The sequence below is a fragment of the Kogia breviceps genome, chromosome 4, assembly GCF_026419965.1.
Source record: "Kogia breviceps isolate mKogBre1 chromosome 4, mKogBre1 haplotype 1, whole genome shotgun sequence".
NCBI lineage: Eukaryota > Metazoa > Chordata > Mammalia > Artiodactyla > Physeteridae > Kogia > Kogia breviceps.
Window position 1 is genome coordinate 182,321,182 of NC_081313.1, and position 16,194 is coordinate 182,337,375.

The window sequence follows — 16,194 nt, forward strand, 5'->3', positions numbered from 1 at the left end:
TGGGCTCTAACTTTTTCCCTTACTGATTTTAGGTGCACATTATATGTATTATATTATAAATATATAAGATACATATGTTATAAATATATACTATAAATATTAATGTATAATATTTACACCGTAGATTTATTATATTTTATTATGAGTTATTAAGTATATATATTTAAAATACAAGCATGATATGTAATAAATGCTAATATGTAATGTATGGTTTAATTTTTATTTTAATGAAACAATTTTAGTTTCATAAATTATATTATGTGCATTATGATAAAACATAATATATATAATATATATACATATATACATATGATATACAAATGATATACATATATCATTTATATATACATATATCATTTATATAATTATTTTTATTATGTTTTTTATGTTATTTATACGATTGTCATGTTTTATATATCATTTACATAAATACATATATATATATATATATATATACACAGTTTGGCTACACCGCGGGGCATGTGGGATCTTATTTCCCCCACTAGGGATCCAACCCGTGCCCCTTGCAGTGGAAGCCTGGAATCTTAACCCCTGGATCTCCGGGGAAGTCCCTATAAAATTATATTTATTATTTAACACTTATATTTCAGTTCCTTTCACATTAGGCTCTTTAACCGATTCAAGTGGCAAATAGTCTAAAGCCAGTTTCTCGTGTATCTCTTGACTTTGCTGCATAATATGCAGCCGGGCCTCCGTATCCGCGGGTTCCACACTCGCGGACTGAACCAACCTCGGATTCAACCAAGCGCAGATCAAAAATATTTGGGAAAAAAATTTCCAGAAAGTTCTAAAAAGCAAAACTTGAATTTGCTGTAGGCAGGCAACTATATTTACACAGCATTTACATTTTATCAGGTATTTTAAGTCATCTAGAGATGATTTTAAGTGCACTGAAGGATGTGCGTAGGTTACTTGCAGATATTACGGCATTTGATACAAGGGACTTGAGCATCCGCGGATTTGGGTACCCACCGGGGTCCTGGAGCCAAGCCCCTGCAGATACTACGGGGTAACTGTATTCTCGACCAAAATGAGAGCTGGTTAAGGGGGCCTGGAATCTCACAGATGTGGGTTCAGAGTCCACTCTGGCTGTGTGGCCTCAGGCTAGTCACCCAACCTCTCTGAGCCTCGGCGCCGGCGCCACCTCCGTCAGGTGGAGATAACAAGAGCCCCTGGTCCTCGGGGCTGCGAGCGGATCCCATGAGTGGAGGGCCCCGGGGTGGATGCCACTCTTGCTGGAAGATGTCCCTGCGCTCGGCCCCCAGCCCCTTCCCGCCCCTGCAAAGCAGAAATCAGGTGCCGTGGACAGAATAGGAACAGATCCTTTATTAAAGTCACAACTGCGTGGGCCAGGGTCGGGCTGCAGGATGGGACAGAGGCTTGTGGGGCTGGGCTCCGTGGCAGCTCACGCGCCCCCCACCGGCTGGGCTGGGGGTCCGTCAGGCACATCCGACCGGCTGGTTTATAACCCTGTCAATCCAGTCTCGGAAGAGTGCCACGCGGGCGAAGAAGTCGGGGCCCCTGCCACAGGGCCCCCGGGACCAGGAGGCCACGCCGTGGGCCAGGCCGTTGCAGACGAGGGGAGTGCCCCCATCCCCCTGCAGGGTGGCAGGAGAGTCAGGGCATCCCAGGCCCAGCCCCCCTACTCTGCTCCCACCCAGAACCACTGCTCATGCCACCCACAAATCCTGTCCCCGCCCCTGGCCCTTGGCACGTGCTGTCCGCCGCCTGCACGCTTTTCCCTCAACTTTGCTGGGGTAACTCCCACCTTCAACTCAGGTCTCAGATGCCCCCAGGAACTCCCTGCTGCCCCGGGCTGGGCCTGTCCCGTGCACACCCTTGTCTCGACACCTGACTCCCCCACCCACAAGGTCTGGGAGCGCCTGGCCCCAAACGGGCAGACCCTACCCTGTCCTGTTCCCTGTCGTGTCTCCAGCCCCCAGTCCAGAGCTTGGCACTTGTCCTTGCTTTTCCTGCCCCCTGCAGCCCGCCCCAGGTCACGCCCAGCCCGTACCAGGCAGATGCCGCCCCGGCCGGTAAGGACGCCTGTGCACACGTTGTTGGGGCGACACTGGTCCGACGGGGTCACGGTGACGTTCAAGATCCTTGGGACTCGGGAGAGGTGCTCTCTGTCCTGTCGGGCGCCCCAGCCTGCGACCTGGCAGTTGGTGCCAGCTTCCACCGTGGCATTCTGTGGGGGCAGTGGTACCACTGCCACGGTGCTGCTGGTGAGGTTGGCCTGACGGTCCAGCTGGGGAGGGAAACTGAGTCAGGAGAGGGCGGAGCTGGGGACCAGAGCCTCACAGGGCCCAGCTGGGAGCCGGAGCGGCAGCGACGTGAGTTTTGGTCTGTAAGGTGGTCTGGGTCCTGGCCCGTTTAGGCAGTAACTGGCCGTGGGGTCCTGGCCAAGTGACTTTACCTCTCTGGGCCTCCGGTTCCTCCAGAGAAGGAATCAATGGTTCTTATCGCAAAGGTGGTTGAGAGACCCTGAAGGTGAAGAGCTTGCCCGGGAGATGCAGATAAAACAAGGTGCCGCCCCCCGTCAAAGATGACAGAAAAATTTTAAAAATCATATTACGCAGTGTCAGTAAGGATGTAGGGAAATGGGCAGTTTTAAATTCTGCTGGCGGGAGAGCAGGCTGGCCCAGCTGCCGTGTCCAGGATCCGGAGGAGAGCTAAACGGATTGCGCGCTTGGCCGTACGATTTAACCACAGGCTCCATACACGTGGCTCGTCCCTCCTTAGCCTCCCAGGCCATCGCCAGCCCCCCCACCCCTCTCCCCACCTGCAGCAGCAGCACGTCGTTCAGGTTCTCTTGGGGGTCATAGCCATTCTCACTGATGCTCTTGATGGAGAACGTCTGCCGGGACCTCTCCCGCAGCCTCAGGTCGTAGGCCCCCAGCACCACAGTGGCAGACCTGCTGTTGCTAAGAGCAGGCGGGGGAAGACACCAGTCCGGGGCAGTCCTGGGGGCCTGCGGGGAAGTCTCCAACCTTCCACACCCACCCCAGGGCCCGGGCATTTGCATCGATGGGGAGCGGGCTTGCAAATAAGGCAGGGAATTACTAGCCCGCTGAACCACGGCCCAGGAGCCAAAGGAAGGACAGCGGTGACGGTCAAGCCTCCTTCCTTCCTTCTGCAGCCGTCGTACCTCCCCTCTGTTTCCAGATCGAGACCCTCCTGGGCCCCCTTCCTATCCTGGGTCCCCCATTTCCTTCTCCAAGCCCCTCAACCCTTCCTAAGACCCCTCCCCCTCTCCAAGCCCTTCCCCTTCTCACCCACCAGGCACCGCCCCCCCAGGAATCCCCCCCGAGCTCTCTCCCTCCCCGAGCCCCCCTCCCCACCCTGTGGCTCCCTCCTCACCGGCTTTGGAAGCAGCTGGCGGCTGTCAGGATGAAGCTGGGGTGGATCAGGGCGCCCCCGCAGAAGTGCCACCCTTGGAGCTGAATGGAGGCCAGGAATGGGAGTTCCTGCCGCTGGGCCTTCCTGCCACCCACGATGTCCGCCAGGGGGGCCAAACCTGGGGAGAGGGTGCATTGCAGCTCCCTCAGTTTCAGCCCCATCCCTGGGGAGACCCCGGCCTCCCGCCCCCCTGTTCTCTAAAAGGGCAGGGGCCCACCCTCCCAGGGCTAGTCAGGGCCAGCCTGGCTGGCTGTGTGGCCTGGGCCAGGTCGCTTTCCCTCCCTGAGCCTTCGGTCCAGGGAAGCAGGGGCTGGTGCCCGCCGGCCCCTCCCACCAGGGCCTGTCCCCTGCAGCTGGACCCCGGCATAGATGGGGACATCTGGCCCGGGGCAGGCACTCACCGGCCCTGGAGGTCGCCAGCAGGCCGGCCAGCAGGCCCAGGAGTCTGAGTGCCGTCATGATGGGGGCCGCTGGGGGTGGCTGGGATGGTGGCGCCCTTATACCTGGGGCCTTGGCCATCAGCACACCCCCTGACCCAGGGCCCGGCCCCTCCCGTCAGGAACAGGGGAAGTTGCCCAAGGCCTCCAGAGCCAACCGCTCCCGGGGCCTGCCTGGGCCCTCCACTGCCCACCCTGTGCCCCGTCCCCCCCTCTGTATGGTGGGCGACCCCTCAGATGTGGGTGAGGCTGACACACAGCCGTGCCACTCACGATGGGGGCTCCGCTCGGCTTTCCAGCCTGAGTGCTGGGGGTTCCGCCACTGCCCACCTGGCCTGGGATTGAGTCCTGCTGGCTTTTGCATGTGTGTGTGTTTTACTGCTTTCTTTTTTTTGTTTTAAACAGCTTTATTGAGATATAATTCGAGTGGCACACAATTCATCTGTTTAAAGCGTGCAATTCCATCGTTTTTAGTACCTTCACAGAGTTACGCAGCCATCACCCCAATTTTAGAACATTTCATCACCTCAGAAGAAGCCCCGTCCCCATCAGCAGTCACTCCCCCTCCCATCCCCCAGCCCCTGACAATCATGAACCCACTCTCCATCTGTGGATCTCCCTGTTCTGAACATTTCCCATCAATGGAATCACACACTGGGTGTCTTCTGTGTTCAGCTTTCCACTTACAGGGTTTCATCTGAGGGCACCCGGCCGGGACACCCACCCGCCCTCAGTCTGTGCCTCTCTAAAGTGGGCAGGTGAGGCCATGGAGGCCCCAGAGCCAGGTGGTCCTGGAGAGGTTGTCTCCCCTTCCCTGTCCTCGAAGCAAGGTCTTCAGAGGTTTCAGGCACTCAGAACCTGGGCAAGAGATGAGGCCAAGGGGAGAGATAGACAGGGTTGAGTATCCAGAATATATAAAGAACTCTCACAACTCAACAACAAAAAGACAAACAGTCCACTTAAAAATGGACAAAGGATTTGAGTAGACATTTCTCCCAAGATACACAAATGGCCAACATGCCATGCATGCAAAGATGCTCGAAATTATTAGTCATCAGGGAAATGCACAAATCAAAACCACAGCGAGACACCACTTCACACCCACTAGGATGGCTGGAATGAAAAGGGCAGAAAAAAAATACAGCGTTGGTGAGGAGGTGGGAAATTGGAACCTCAGATAGGCTGGCAGGGATGTAAAATAGTGCCACGGCTGGGGAAGGCCTGGCAGCTCCTCAAACCGTTAATCACCGAATTATCATATTACTCAGCAGTTCCACTCCTAGGTGCGTGCCCAAGAGAACCAAAGACAGGGCCTCAGAAACCTGCACACGCGTGTTCACAGTGGCCACATGGTGGACGCGACACAAATGCCCTTCAACAGACAGACGTGTCCCTCCACACATGGGAGCACCACTCAGCCGTGAAAAGGGGTGAAGCCCTGACACTCGCTACCGCGTGGACGGACCCTGAGGACACGACGCTCAGTGAGAGAAGCCAGACACAGAAGGACACGCAGCGTGTGATTCCATTGATGGGAAACGTCCAGAGCAGGCAGATCCACAGACACAGACAGTGGGTTCCTGGTTGTCAGGGGCTGGGGGGTTAGGGGGTTAGGGGAATAATAGCTGAAGGAAATGGGGTTTCCTTGGGGGAGATGGAATGTTCTAGAATTAGCTGGTTGCACAACTCTGTGAATGTTCCTTCCCAAAACCAGCAGATGTGATACTTTAAGATGGTTGGTCTTATGTCATGTGAATTTCACCTCAATTTTTTATTTTTATTTTTATTTTACTTATTTTTGACACCTCAATTAAAAAAAAAAATAGGATTTATTTCCAAGGTGACACCAAGAGGTTGGGGCTGCTGGTGGACCCCACGTCTCAGGACACTAGGACACCAGTTCTTGTCTGGGGCCTTGGGGGGGGCCTCTTCCAGGGCAGGACTGGGGAAGGTGGCAGGAGCAGGGGTCAGGGTGGACTTGCTAGTCCTCCACCCAGTCTGAATGGTGGGGTCCTGGGGCTCAGGCCTGGTCCCTGCTGAGTCCCACGGTCCCACCGCCCAGCCGTGTCCCCTGCATGGCCTCTGCCTCAGACCAGTGTCCCCCCAAGTTTGCCTCCTGCCTCCACTCTCCCTGGATCCCACCCGAGCATCCTGCCGCCCACCCTGTCCTTGCCCGTGGACCAGGCTGCTGTCTTGCACACAGCACAGCAGAGAGATGGGGGACTCCAGAGCCCACAGGTCCATCCCTTCCTACTTGGGTGACCTCAAGGGCCCCTCTCTGGCCCTGTTTCCCTGTCTGGGTACCAGGACGTGAACAGTTCCCGCCCCCCCCCCAACCCAGTAGAGCTGTCGTGAGCATCGAGTGGGTTAATATGTGCAAGAGTCTCTGAGCAGCACCTGGCGTGCTCAGTCCCTCTTGCCTGCTCTAAACTCTGCCATGGCTCCCTAGTTCCCCAGAAGCAAGTCCAGGCCTCACTGCTGGGCCATGTGCCATCACAGCCGGGCCTGGCTCCTCCACCACTGGGGACTGACGGGAAGAAGACCCCCACCCCTACTCCTGATATTCCCCCAGACCCTCTCCTGGTGTCCTGAGCTGTCAGGAGGGTCTCCCGGGACACCCCTTCCTGCTCCGCCCCCCCCAGGAGGCCCCCAAGAGCGATTGCCCCATTTTTCCCTCCTCCCTCCTCCTGAGGCCTGTTTGTGGTCACCTTTCAACACCAGGATTCCCAACGGCTGCCCAGCCCAGGCTCAGCCCCTGGCTGGCAGGGAACCCGAGGCTCTCAGTGGGCATCAGGCCTGGGGAGGCGGGACAGACAGCTGCGGTGCGGCCCATGCGCAAAGCGGCCTTGTTAGGCCCATTTCCAGGTGAGCAAATGGAGGCCCCCGTGGGATTCAAACCCTCTGGGCCGCACCCTTAACCGCGTGCATACAGTCGTCTTTGAAGACACATGCAGCTGAGTCTCTTAAAACAAGAAGGGCCACGGCCAGGGCCAGGTCGGAGTGCGAATAAAGCCCAGTGGCTGCACACGCGGGGTTATCCATCTGTGCAGCCCTCACCCCCGACCTTCACTGGACGCTGAACTGCGGGATTGATTGGGGGGGGGGTCTGTACCACTTCTCAGCGGCTCCCCCGTGACTGTATAGAGCCAGGTATACAGGAGGTGCTCAGGAGACGGTGAAAAAATGAACCGAATAAAATCCTGCCGTTTGGGGCCCGGAGACCGTGGCCAGAGATTTAAGTTCCCGGGGGGCCTCAGTTTCCCCACATGTCAAATGACGGTCAGCTGGTCCCCACCCCACATGGCAGTGTGTGGAAAAGAGGAAACACCTGCAAAGAGCAAGCGCTGCCTGAGTGCGTCTCACGTGAATTCACCACGAGGGCCCTACCGCCGCCCGCGCATCCCGGGGCCTCCAGGGCCGTGCGTCCTGGATGCTGTGGGCCCGGCGAGGGGCCGGGTTTGGACGAGCGGAGGGAGGACCCCGGCGGGGCGCAGGGGGCAGGTGGGCGGTGCGCGGTGCGCGGCGCGGGGGCCCGGGAGTGAGGGCGGCGCCCCCCACCAGCTTCTTTTGTTTCCCGAAGACCCGGGCACCCGGGAGCTCGCCATGGAAACGCGCGCCGAGGAGGGGGGCAGAGACGCGAGAAACTCGGAGACCAGGACACTCTCCCCGCGCCCGGCCTCGATGGAACTCCCCGGGCCCATCCGAGAGGTCCGGGAGGGGAGGAGCCCGCAAACCCCGGCCCATGCCCGCCCCCGTGGGAGACCGAGACCCCGGAGACCCAGAGACGGAGGGCGCGGGAGCAGGGGGGGCGGGGACGGCGACGGACGCGCGCGGCGCCCCCGACGCGCCGAGACAAAGAGCCCCCGCCCCTAGCGCCGCCTCTAGGCCGCCGGGCGCGGGGTCTCGGGCCGGGCGGGGCCCCTCCCTCCCCGCCTCCCCTCCGCCCCCGCGGGGGAGGGGCCGGCTTTGTGCTCGCCGCGCCGCAGCCCCCGCCGCCGACAGCTCCGCCCTCAGAGCGCCGGCGCGCCAGGTGAGGGGCCTTCGGGCTGAGCGAGGACCCCACCGCTCCTCCGGTCCTGAAGGCCCCCGCCCTGACGCGCGGGACGGACCCCGGCCCGGAGGCCCCTTGGCCAGGCCGTCCCCGCCGTCTCTGCCGAGCCCCCTTCCGGCCCCCCATCCGGAGCGTTGGGCAGGGCCGCAGTGCGCGGGGGGAGGCCGCGGGCTCCCCTCTCCCCGGCCTCAGTTTCCCTGGGCGGTTCCTGCGCATCCTGGCCCGCCCCTCCTCTGCGGGCGCCGGGCTCCGCGTCCCCCCAGGGCTCAGTCTGCGCCCCTCCCTCCTCCAGCGCGGCTTTGTCCCCTCCCACCACGGCCTGTGGCGCCCCCGGCACCATGATCTCGACCAAGGAGAAGAATAAAAGCCCGAAGGACAGCATGACGCTTCTGCCCTGCTTCTACTTCGTAGAGGTGAGTGGGGGGTGGTCACGCTGGTGGGGGCGGGGCAGAGGCCTCAATAACGCCGGCCCTCGGGGACCCCCACGCCGAGGGACGGGCACAGGTCGCGTCAGCCTCGGGTCCAGGCACAGCTGGGGGTGCCTGGGGGTGGGGGTGGGTCAGAACACTTGGGCTCTGCAGGACGAGTAGGAGTTGCAGAGACACAGAAAGATGTTCTGCAGGAGCTGGGCAAATGCTGGGAGGCGGAACCTTCAGTCTGGGGTACGGGTCAACAGCTCAGATGAAGGGGCTGGAGCAAGGTGCTGGGGGCCATGGGTTGGGGGGTGCGGGGTATGGATGCGGTGTCTTCCTCCAGCGTCAGGGTCGGAGGCCTGAAGGTCTGAATTGAAATCCCTCCTCTGCTAATGATGGAGGCTCCTGAACTTCGCCAAGCTCTGATAGAACAGGCTAGGCACATAGTGAAGGCCTCGTGAGTGTTTAAAAAGTAAAAGATGGTAAATGCAGCCACCTGGCACATACTAAGCGCTAATGACGCGCAGACAACGAACGTGTAGCCACTCTTAGATGGTTAGCACCTGGGTTACCCACAGTGCACCCTGCTTGCCGTGCGGGGCAACCCAGCTCCAGCGAGGGACCCAGACAAGGTGTGGGTGGAGAGGGGGGAGCCACCAGACCTGAGCAAACAGCATCCCCCGCCACCCTGTGCAGGGTCGCCCAGGCTGCTGGTAGGTACCTCCCCGATGGGCGGGAAATCTGATGATTGTTCAGATATGCATTTGAATCCTCGTTACAGTAGGTTGTACCTTCTCAGTGTTCTCCAGGCATCACGGAGGCAGCACCCACCCCTCCCCAGGCGCCTACCCCCCTCCACTTCCCACTACTCTCCCCTGTGTCCCCTCCCAGAAAACCTTTCACACCCATTGAAGTCCACGAGATATGCAGCCTCCCCCCACCACCTTTGCAAACACAAGTTCCTGCCCTTGGCTTTTTTTCTAGAGGAGATCGTTGCTTACCATCGTCCCAGGAAACGCTGCCCCATCCTCTTTCACTACCATGTAGTACTCCAGTGCTGGGCCCCAGCCCCAGGGAGTTGGGCACTCGGGTGCTTCCTAGCCTTTGTGTCTCACAGACATTCCTAGAAGGAGACTCTTTAAGCCCTTTGGCCTGTGTCACCCCACACAAGTGAGCAGAGCTTATCTACAGGGTACCTCGCTGGGGAGCAGGGTGTGGTCACTCGGGAAGGACCCCAAAGTCCTCCCACGTAGGCCCCCACGTGCGTGCCTGTTTTCCTGCAGTTGCGTCTGCCCCGAGCGTTAGCGGCGTCTGGATTTTGAGCGACCCCGTGGGCGCAAAACCATATCCCAGACCCGGTCTGCATTTCCTTTGCGGCCGGTGTTCCATTAATTTTTTTTTTTTTTTTAAACACACACGCCCCCAAAGCAAGCAGGTTGGCTCGACATCGTGGGTGTGTGTGAGTGATCTTGCTTTGGTGCAGAGATATGCGCGGAGGGGTTCCTGGTTTTCAGCCGAGGGTCTCGGGCAGCGGTGAGAGGCGGGTGGTGGGATTCCGGAGGCACTTACAGGCCCTCCTCAGGTGGTGGCGGGCTCTGACGGGGGACCCCCACCACGCAACCTGCCACCAGGGGCCGCCGGTTCTCCCTCCAGTCTGGTCCGGCGGGCAGATGCGGTCAGGGGCTGGAGGAGAAGCAGGGGAGCCGGTCAGGCGTTACAGCCACACTGCTTGGGGCTTGGAAAGTCGTGGGGGGCCTTCAGCACGACCCTGTCGCGGAAAGATTTGGTGATTTTAAGGCGCTTCCCAGTCCCCACCTAAACCCTCTTTGTGGCCTGGCGCTGTCTGCCTGCCGAGCCAGGTGACGCTGCCCGTGATCACAGAGGCAGCCGCTAACTGCTGCTAATACCGCTACAGGCTCCACGTGGGCCAGGCTCTAAGCGCTTTCAGTGTATTTGCTTATGCAGGCCTGCATTGAAGCCCTGGGTGGTGGCCACTTTATTGGTCTTGTTTTCAGCTGGAGACACTGAGGCACCGGGAAGAGGTGGAGCCAGGATGCAAGCCCAGGCAGGTGGCTTCATTTAACTGCCTTGGGCCTCATGCCTGCGTGCAGCAGGCACCCAATAAACGCTCCTTGCACACCAGCCCAGCTCCTGAAATCCCACCGTTGGCACGTCCCCTCTGGGAGCCCCTGGCCAGGGCTGCATGGAGGGCCGAGGCCCCTCTCAAGGCGCCGTACAAATCGAGTGGAGGTGAGGGCTTCCCAAGGCAGCTGGGCGCCGTTAGGGGCCCGCCTACTCTCTGGTCCCCAGATGTGCCAGCGCCACTTGGCCCTGGTGGGGGTTTGAGTTTGAGATCCTTGGACCAGAAGGGGAGGCAGAGGACACCGGGAGGTTCTGCTTCCATAAGAAGGTTCCACTGGAATCTGCCCCATAGCTTTGCAGCACGAGTGGCTGAGTGAGTGAGGTGTAGACCCTGCGCCCCTGCCCTCCTCGGGCACCATGTCTGCGACTTGGTCAAACGCAGCTCAGTTTTCCTGAACCTCAGCCTCCTGCCCGTTAAATCACGGCTGCTGTGAGCAGGAGGAGTGTCATGTGTGCTGTGTGCCTATCACCTGAGGACACGTGATCAGGCTGTGCAGAAGGACAGTTGCACAAATGAGTGATTCAAAGAAGTCGTTCATTTATTCAGCACCCGCCATGGACCAGATGCCCATCTTCTCAGGGCTGAGTGTGAAGTTGGCACATAGAGGTACAGGGTGCGGAGGAAATAAAGCAGCGCAAGGGATGGAGAGACGGGTGCCAGGAAGGGGGTCTCCGAGAAGGGCCAGACACCCCAGAGGAGTGTCTGAGTGCATCCTTTTATCCCTGAGAGGAAAGGCCCAGAGGCAGGAACCTGTCTGTTCTTTCTAGGTTGTTCAAGACAGCAAGGGTAGCTGGAGGAGAGAGATGAATGAAGTGGTGAGTGGGTGGATGGATGGATTGATGGATGGGTGGGTGGAATGATGGGTGCATGGATGGATGGAAGAAAGGAAGGAGGCAGGCATGAGTGGATGGATGAATGGATGGTTGGTTGGTAGATGGATGGATGGATGATAGCTGGATGGGGGAAATGGGTGGGTTGATGGATGGGTGGGTGGAAGAAAGGAAGTATAGGTGGATGGATGGGTGATGGGTGGGTAGATGGGTGGGTGGGTGGGTACATGGATGGATGCATGGATGAATGGAGATTGATGGATGAGTGGAAGGGTGGGTGGGTTGATGGAGGGGAAAGTGAAGCAAGTATGAGTGGACGGATGATGGCAGACGATGGATGGATGACAGATGGATGGGAGTATGGACAGGTGGATGGCTGGATGAATGGAAGGAAGGGTGGGTGGATGGACGGAGGGATGGGTGGATGCTGGATGAATGGATGCTTCATGGATGAGCGGATGGGTGGGCTGATGGATGGATGAGTAAGTGGATGGATGGATGGATGGTGGATTTATGGATGGATGATGGCTGCCTGGCTGGGTGGTCGGCTGGACGGGAAATGAATAAATGGACAGAAGCATATTGCAAGTTGATGGACAGAGGGATGGGTGTTTGAATGGATGATTGATGGATGAGTAGATGGTTGGGTTGATAGGTGGGTAAGTGGATGGATAGTTGATTTATGGATGGATGGGTGGGTGGGTGGGTGGGTGGATGAGTGGTTGGGTGGAAAGATGAATGGATGCTTGGGTGGGTCAGTGGATAGAAGGAAGGAAGGAAGCACGAATGGGTGGATGGATGATGGAAGATGATGGATGGGGGTGGATAGATGGATGGATGATGGACGATGATGGATGGGGGTGGGTGAATGGATGGATGATGGAAGATGATGGATGGGGGTGGATAGATGGATGGATGATGGAAGATGATGGATGGGGGTGGGTGGATGGGTGATGGAAGATGATGGATGGGGGTGGATAGATGGATGGATGAAGGAAGATGATGGATGGGGGTGGGTGGATGGATGGATGATGGAAGATGATGGATGGGGGTGGATAGATGGATGGATGATGGAAGATGATGGATGGGGGTGGGTGGATGGATGGGTGATGGAAGATGATGGATGGGGGTGGATGGATGATGGGAGATGATGGATAGGGATGGATAAATGGATGGGTGATGAAACATGATGGATGGGAGTGGATAGATGGTTGGATGATGGCAGATGATGGATGGGGGTGGATAGATGGATGGATGATGGAAGATGATGGATGGGGATGGATAGATGGATGGATGATGGAAGATGATGGATGGTGGTAGATGGATGGATGGGTGATGGAAGATGATGGATGGGGGTGGATGGATGGATGGATGATGGAAGATGATGGATGGGGTGTATATGTGGATGGACGATGGAAGATGATGGATGCGGCTGGATAGATGGATGGATGGTGGAAGATGATGGATGGGGGTGGATGGATGGATGGATGATGGAAGATGATGGATGGCGGTGGATGGATGATGGGTGATGATGGATAGGGATGGATAGATGGATGGGAGATGGAAGATAATGGATGGGGTGGATGGATGGATGGGTGATGGAAGATGATTGAAGGGGGTGGATGGATGGATGATTGAAGATGATGGATGGGGTGGATGGATGGATGGGTGATGGAAGATAATGGATGGGGGTGGATGTATGATGGAAGATGATGGATAGGGATGGATAAATGGATTGGTGATGAAAGATGATGGATGGGGTGCATAGATGGATGGGTGATTGAAGATGATGGATGGGGGTGGATGGATGGATGGGTGATGGAAGATGATGGATGGGGGTAGATGCATGGATGGATGATGGAAGATGATTGATGGGGCTGGATGGATGTATGATGGAAGATGATGGATGCGGGTGGATAGATGGATGGGTGATGGAAGATGACTGATGGGGGTGGATAGGTGGATGGATGATGGAAGATGATGGATGGCGGTGGCTAGGTGGATGGTTGATGGAAGATGGTGGATGGGGGTGGATAGGTGGATGAATGATGGACGATGATTGATGGGGGTAGATGGATGTATGATGGAAGATGATGGATGCGGGTGGATAGATGGATGGATGATGGAAGATGACTGATGGGGGTGGATAGGTGGATGGATGATGGAAGATGATGGGTGGGGGTGGATGGCTGGATGGGTGATGGAAGATGATGGATGGGGGTGGATGGATGGATGATGGAAGATGATGGATGGGGGTGGATGGATGGATGGGTGATGGAAGATGATGGATGGGTGTGGATGGATGGATGGGTGATGGAAGATGATGGATGGGGGTGGGTGGATGGGTGGATGCATGACAGAAGATAGTGTACGGGCTGGATGAATTGATGGGTGATGGAAGATGATGGATGGGGGTGGATGGATGTATGATGGAAGATGATGGATGGGGGTGGATGGATGTATGATGGAAGATGATGGATGGGGGTGGATGGATGGATGGGTGATGGAAGATGATGCATGGGGGTGGATGGATGGATGGGTGATGGAAGATGATGGATGGGGGTGGATGGATGGATGCATGATGAAAGATGATGGATGGGCTGGAGGGATGGATGGGTGATGGAAGATGATGGATGGGGGTGGATGGATGATGGAAGATGATGGGTAGGGATGGATAAATGGATGGGTGATGGAAGATGATGGATGGGGGTGGATAGATGGATGGATGATGGCAGATGATGGATGGGGGTGGATAGATGGATGGATGATGGAAGATGAGGGATGGGGTTGGATAGATGGATGGATGATGGAAGATGATCGATGGGGGTGGATGGATGGATGGGTGATGGAAGATGATGGATGAGGGTGGATGGATGGATGGGTGATGGAAGATGATGGATGGGTGTGGATGGATGGATGCATGCTGGAAGATGATGGATAGTGGTGGATGGATGGATGGATGATGGAAGATGATGGATGGGGTGGATAGATGGATGATGGATAGGGGTGGATAGATGGATGGATGATAGAAGATGATGGATGGGGTGGATAGGTGGATGGATGTTGGAAGATGATGGATGGGGCTTTATAGATGGATGGATGATGGAAGATGATGGATGGGGGTGGATGGATGGCTGGATGATGGAAGATAATGGATGGGGGTGGATGGATGATGGGAGATGATGGATAGGGATGGATAAATGGATGGGTGATGGAAGATGATGGATGGGGGTGGATGGATGGATGGGTGATGGAAGATGATGGATGGGGTGGATGGATGGGTGGGTGATGGAAGATGATGGATGGGGGTGGATAGATGGATGGGTGATGGAAGATGATAGATGGATGATGGAAGATGATCGATGGCGGTCGATGGATGATGGATGGATGATGGAAGATGATGGATGAGGGTGGATGGATGGATGGGTGATGGAAGATGATGGATAGGAGTGGATAGATGATGGGTGATGATGGATAGGGATGGATAGATGGATGGGTGATGGAAGATGATGGATTGGGGTCGATAGATGGATGGGTGATGGAAGATGATGGATGGGGGTGGATAGATGGATGGATGATAGAAGATGATCGATGGGGGTGGATGGATGGATGGGTGATGGAAGATGATGGATGAGGGTGGATGGATGGATGGGTGATGGAAGATGATCGATAGCGGTGGATGGATTGATGGGTGATGGAAGATGATGGATGGGGTGGATGGATGGATGGGTGATTAAAGGTGATGGATGGGGGTGGATGGATGGATGGGTCATGGAAGACGATGGATGGGGGTGGATGGGTGGATGCATGATGGAAGATGATGGATAGGGGTGGATGGATGGATGGATCATGGAAGATGATGGATGGGGATGGATGGATGATGGGAGATGATGGATAGGGATGGATAAATGGATGGGTGATGGAAGATGATGGATGGGGGTGGATAGATGGATGATGGATGGGGTTGGATAGATGGATGGATGATAGTAGATGATGGATGGGGTGTATATGTGGATGGACGATGGAAGATGATGGATGAGGGTGGACAGATGGATGGATGATGGAAGATGATGGATGGGGGTGGATAGATGGATGGATGATAGAAGATGATGGATGGGGTGTATATGTGGATGGACGATGGAAGATGATGGATGCGGCTGGATAGATGGATGGATGGTGGAAGATGATGGATGGGGGTGGATGGATGGATGAATGATGGAAGATGATGGATGGGGGTGGATGATAGGTGGATGGATGATGGAAGATGATGGATGGGGGTGGATAGGTGGATGGATGATGGAAGTTGATGGATGGGGGTGGATAGGTGGATGGATGATGGAAGATGATGGATGGGGGTCGATAGGTGGATGCATGATGGAGGATGATGGATGGGGCTGGATAGACAGATGGATGATGGAAGATGATGGCTGGGGGTGGATGGATGGATGGGTGATGGAAAATGATGGATGGGGTGGATGGATGGATGGGTGATGGAAGATGATGGATGTGGGTGGATGGATGGATGGGTGATGGAAGATCATGGATGGGGGTGGATGGATGGATGGGTGATGGAGGATGATGGATGGGGTGGATGGATGGATGGATGGATGGATGATGGAAGATGATGGGTGGGGGTGGATGGATGGATGGGTGATGGAAGATGATGGATGGGGTGGATGGATGGATGGGTGATGGAAGATGATGGATGGGGGTGGATGGATGGATGGGTGATGGAAGATGATGGATGGGGGTGGATGGATGGATGCATGATGGAAGATGATGGATGGGGGTGGATGGATGATGGGTGATGATGGATAGGGATGGATAGATGGATGGGTGATGGAAGATGATGGGTGTGGGTGGATGGATGGATGGGTGATGGAAGATGATGGATGGG

General features: G+C 56.3%; 2 protein-coding genes across 6 annotated transcripts in view; one reads left to right on the plus strand and one right to left on the minus strand.

The window, feature by feature from the left end:
* Positions 1–1,452: 1,452 nt before the first annotated feature.
* On the minus strand, positions 1,453–3,882 carry AZU1 (azurocidin 1). Its single transcript, XM_059062464.2, has 5 exons — positions 3,825–3,882; positions 3,385–3,541; positions 2,807–2,948; positions 2,036–2,272; positions 1,453–1,619 (listed from the first exon to the last, which is right to left on the minus strand). Exons 1-5 carry the CDS (start codon positions 3,880–3,882, stop codon positions 1,461–1,463), a joined length of 753 nt encoding a protein of 250 aa, XP_058918447.2. The 3' UTR covers positions 1,453–1,460.
* Positions 3,883–7,239: 3,357 nt separating this feature from the next.
* PLPPR3 (phospholipid phosphatase related 3) overlaps positions 7,240–16,194 on the plus strand; it is a 50,150-nt gene continuing 41,195 nt past the window's right edge. For 2 of the 5 annotated variants that reach the window (XM_067033263.1, XM_059063415.2), the window contains exons 1-2: positions 7,240–7,361; positions 8,204–8,324. In XM_067033263.1, the coding sequence (XP_066889364.1) occupies positions 7,291–7,361; positions 8,204–8,324 (192 nt within the window). In that variant the 5' untranslated portion in view covers positions 7,240–7,290. Of the gene's footprint in view, positions 7,362–7,425; positions 7,569–7,763; positions 7,891–8,203; positions 8,325–10,339; positions 10,390–16,194 lie in introns of those variants that run through there. The other 3 variants (XM_067033265.1, XM_067033264.1, XM_067033266.1) reach the window with 3 other exon arrangements.

Coding starts and splice junctions, on each gene's coding strand:
- AZU1 (XM_059062464.2), bottom strand. CDS start 3,882: ATGACGGCACTCAGACTCCTGGGCCTGCTGGCCGGCCTGCTGGCGACC. Junction 2,949..3,384: donor GCCAGCTGCTTCCAAAGCCG/GTGAGGAGGGAG, acceptor GCCTGCTCTTAG/CAACAGCAGGTCTGCCACTG. Junction 1,620..2,035: donor GCCGGGGCGGCATCTGCCTG/GTACGGGCTGGG, acceptor GCCACCCTGCAG/GGGGATGGGGGCACTCCCCT.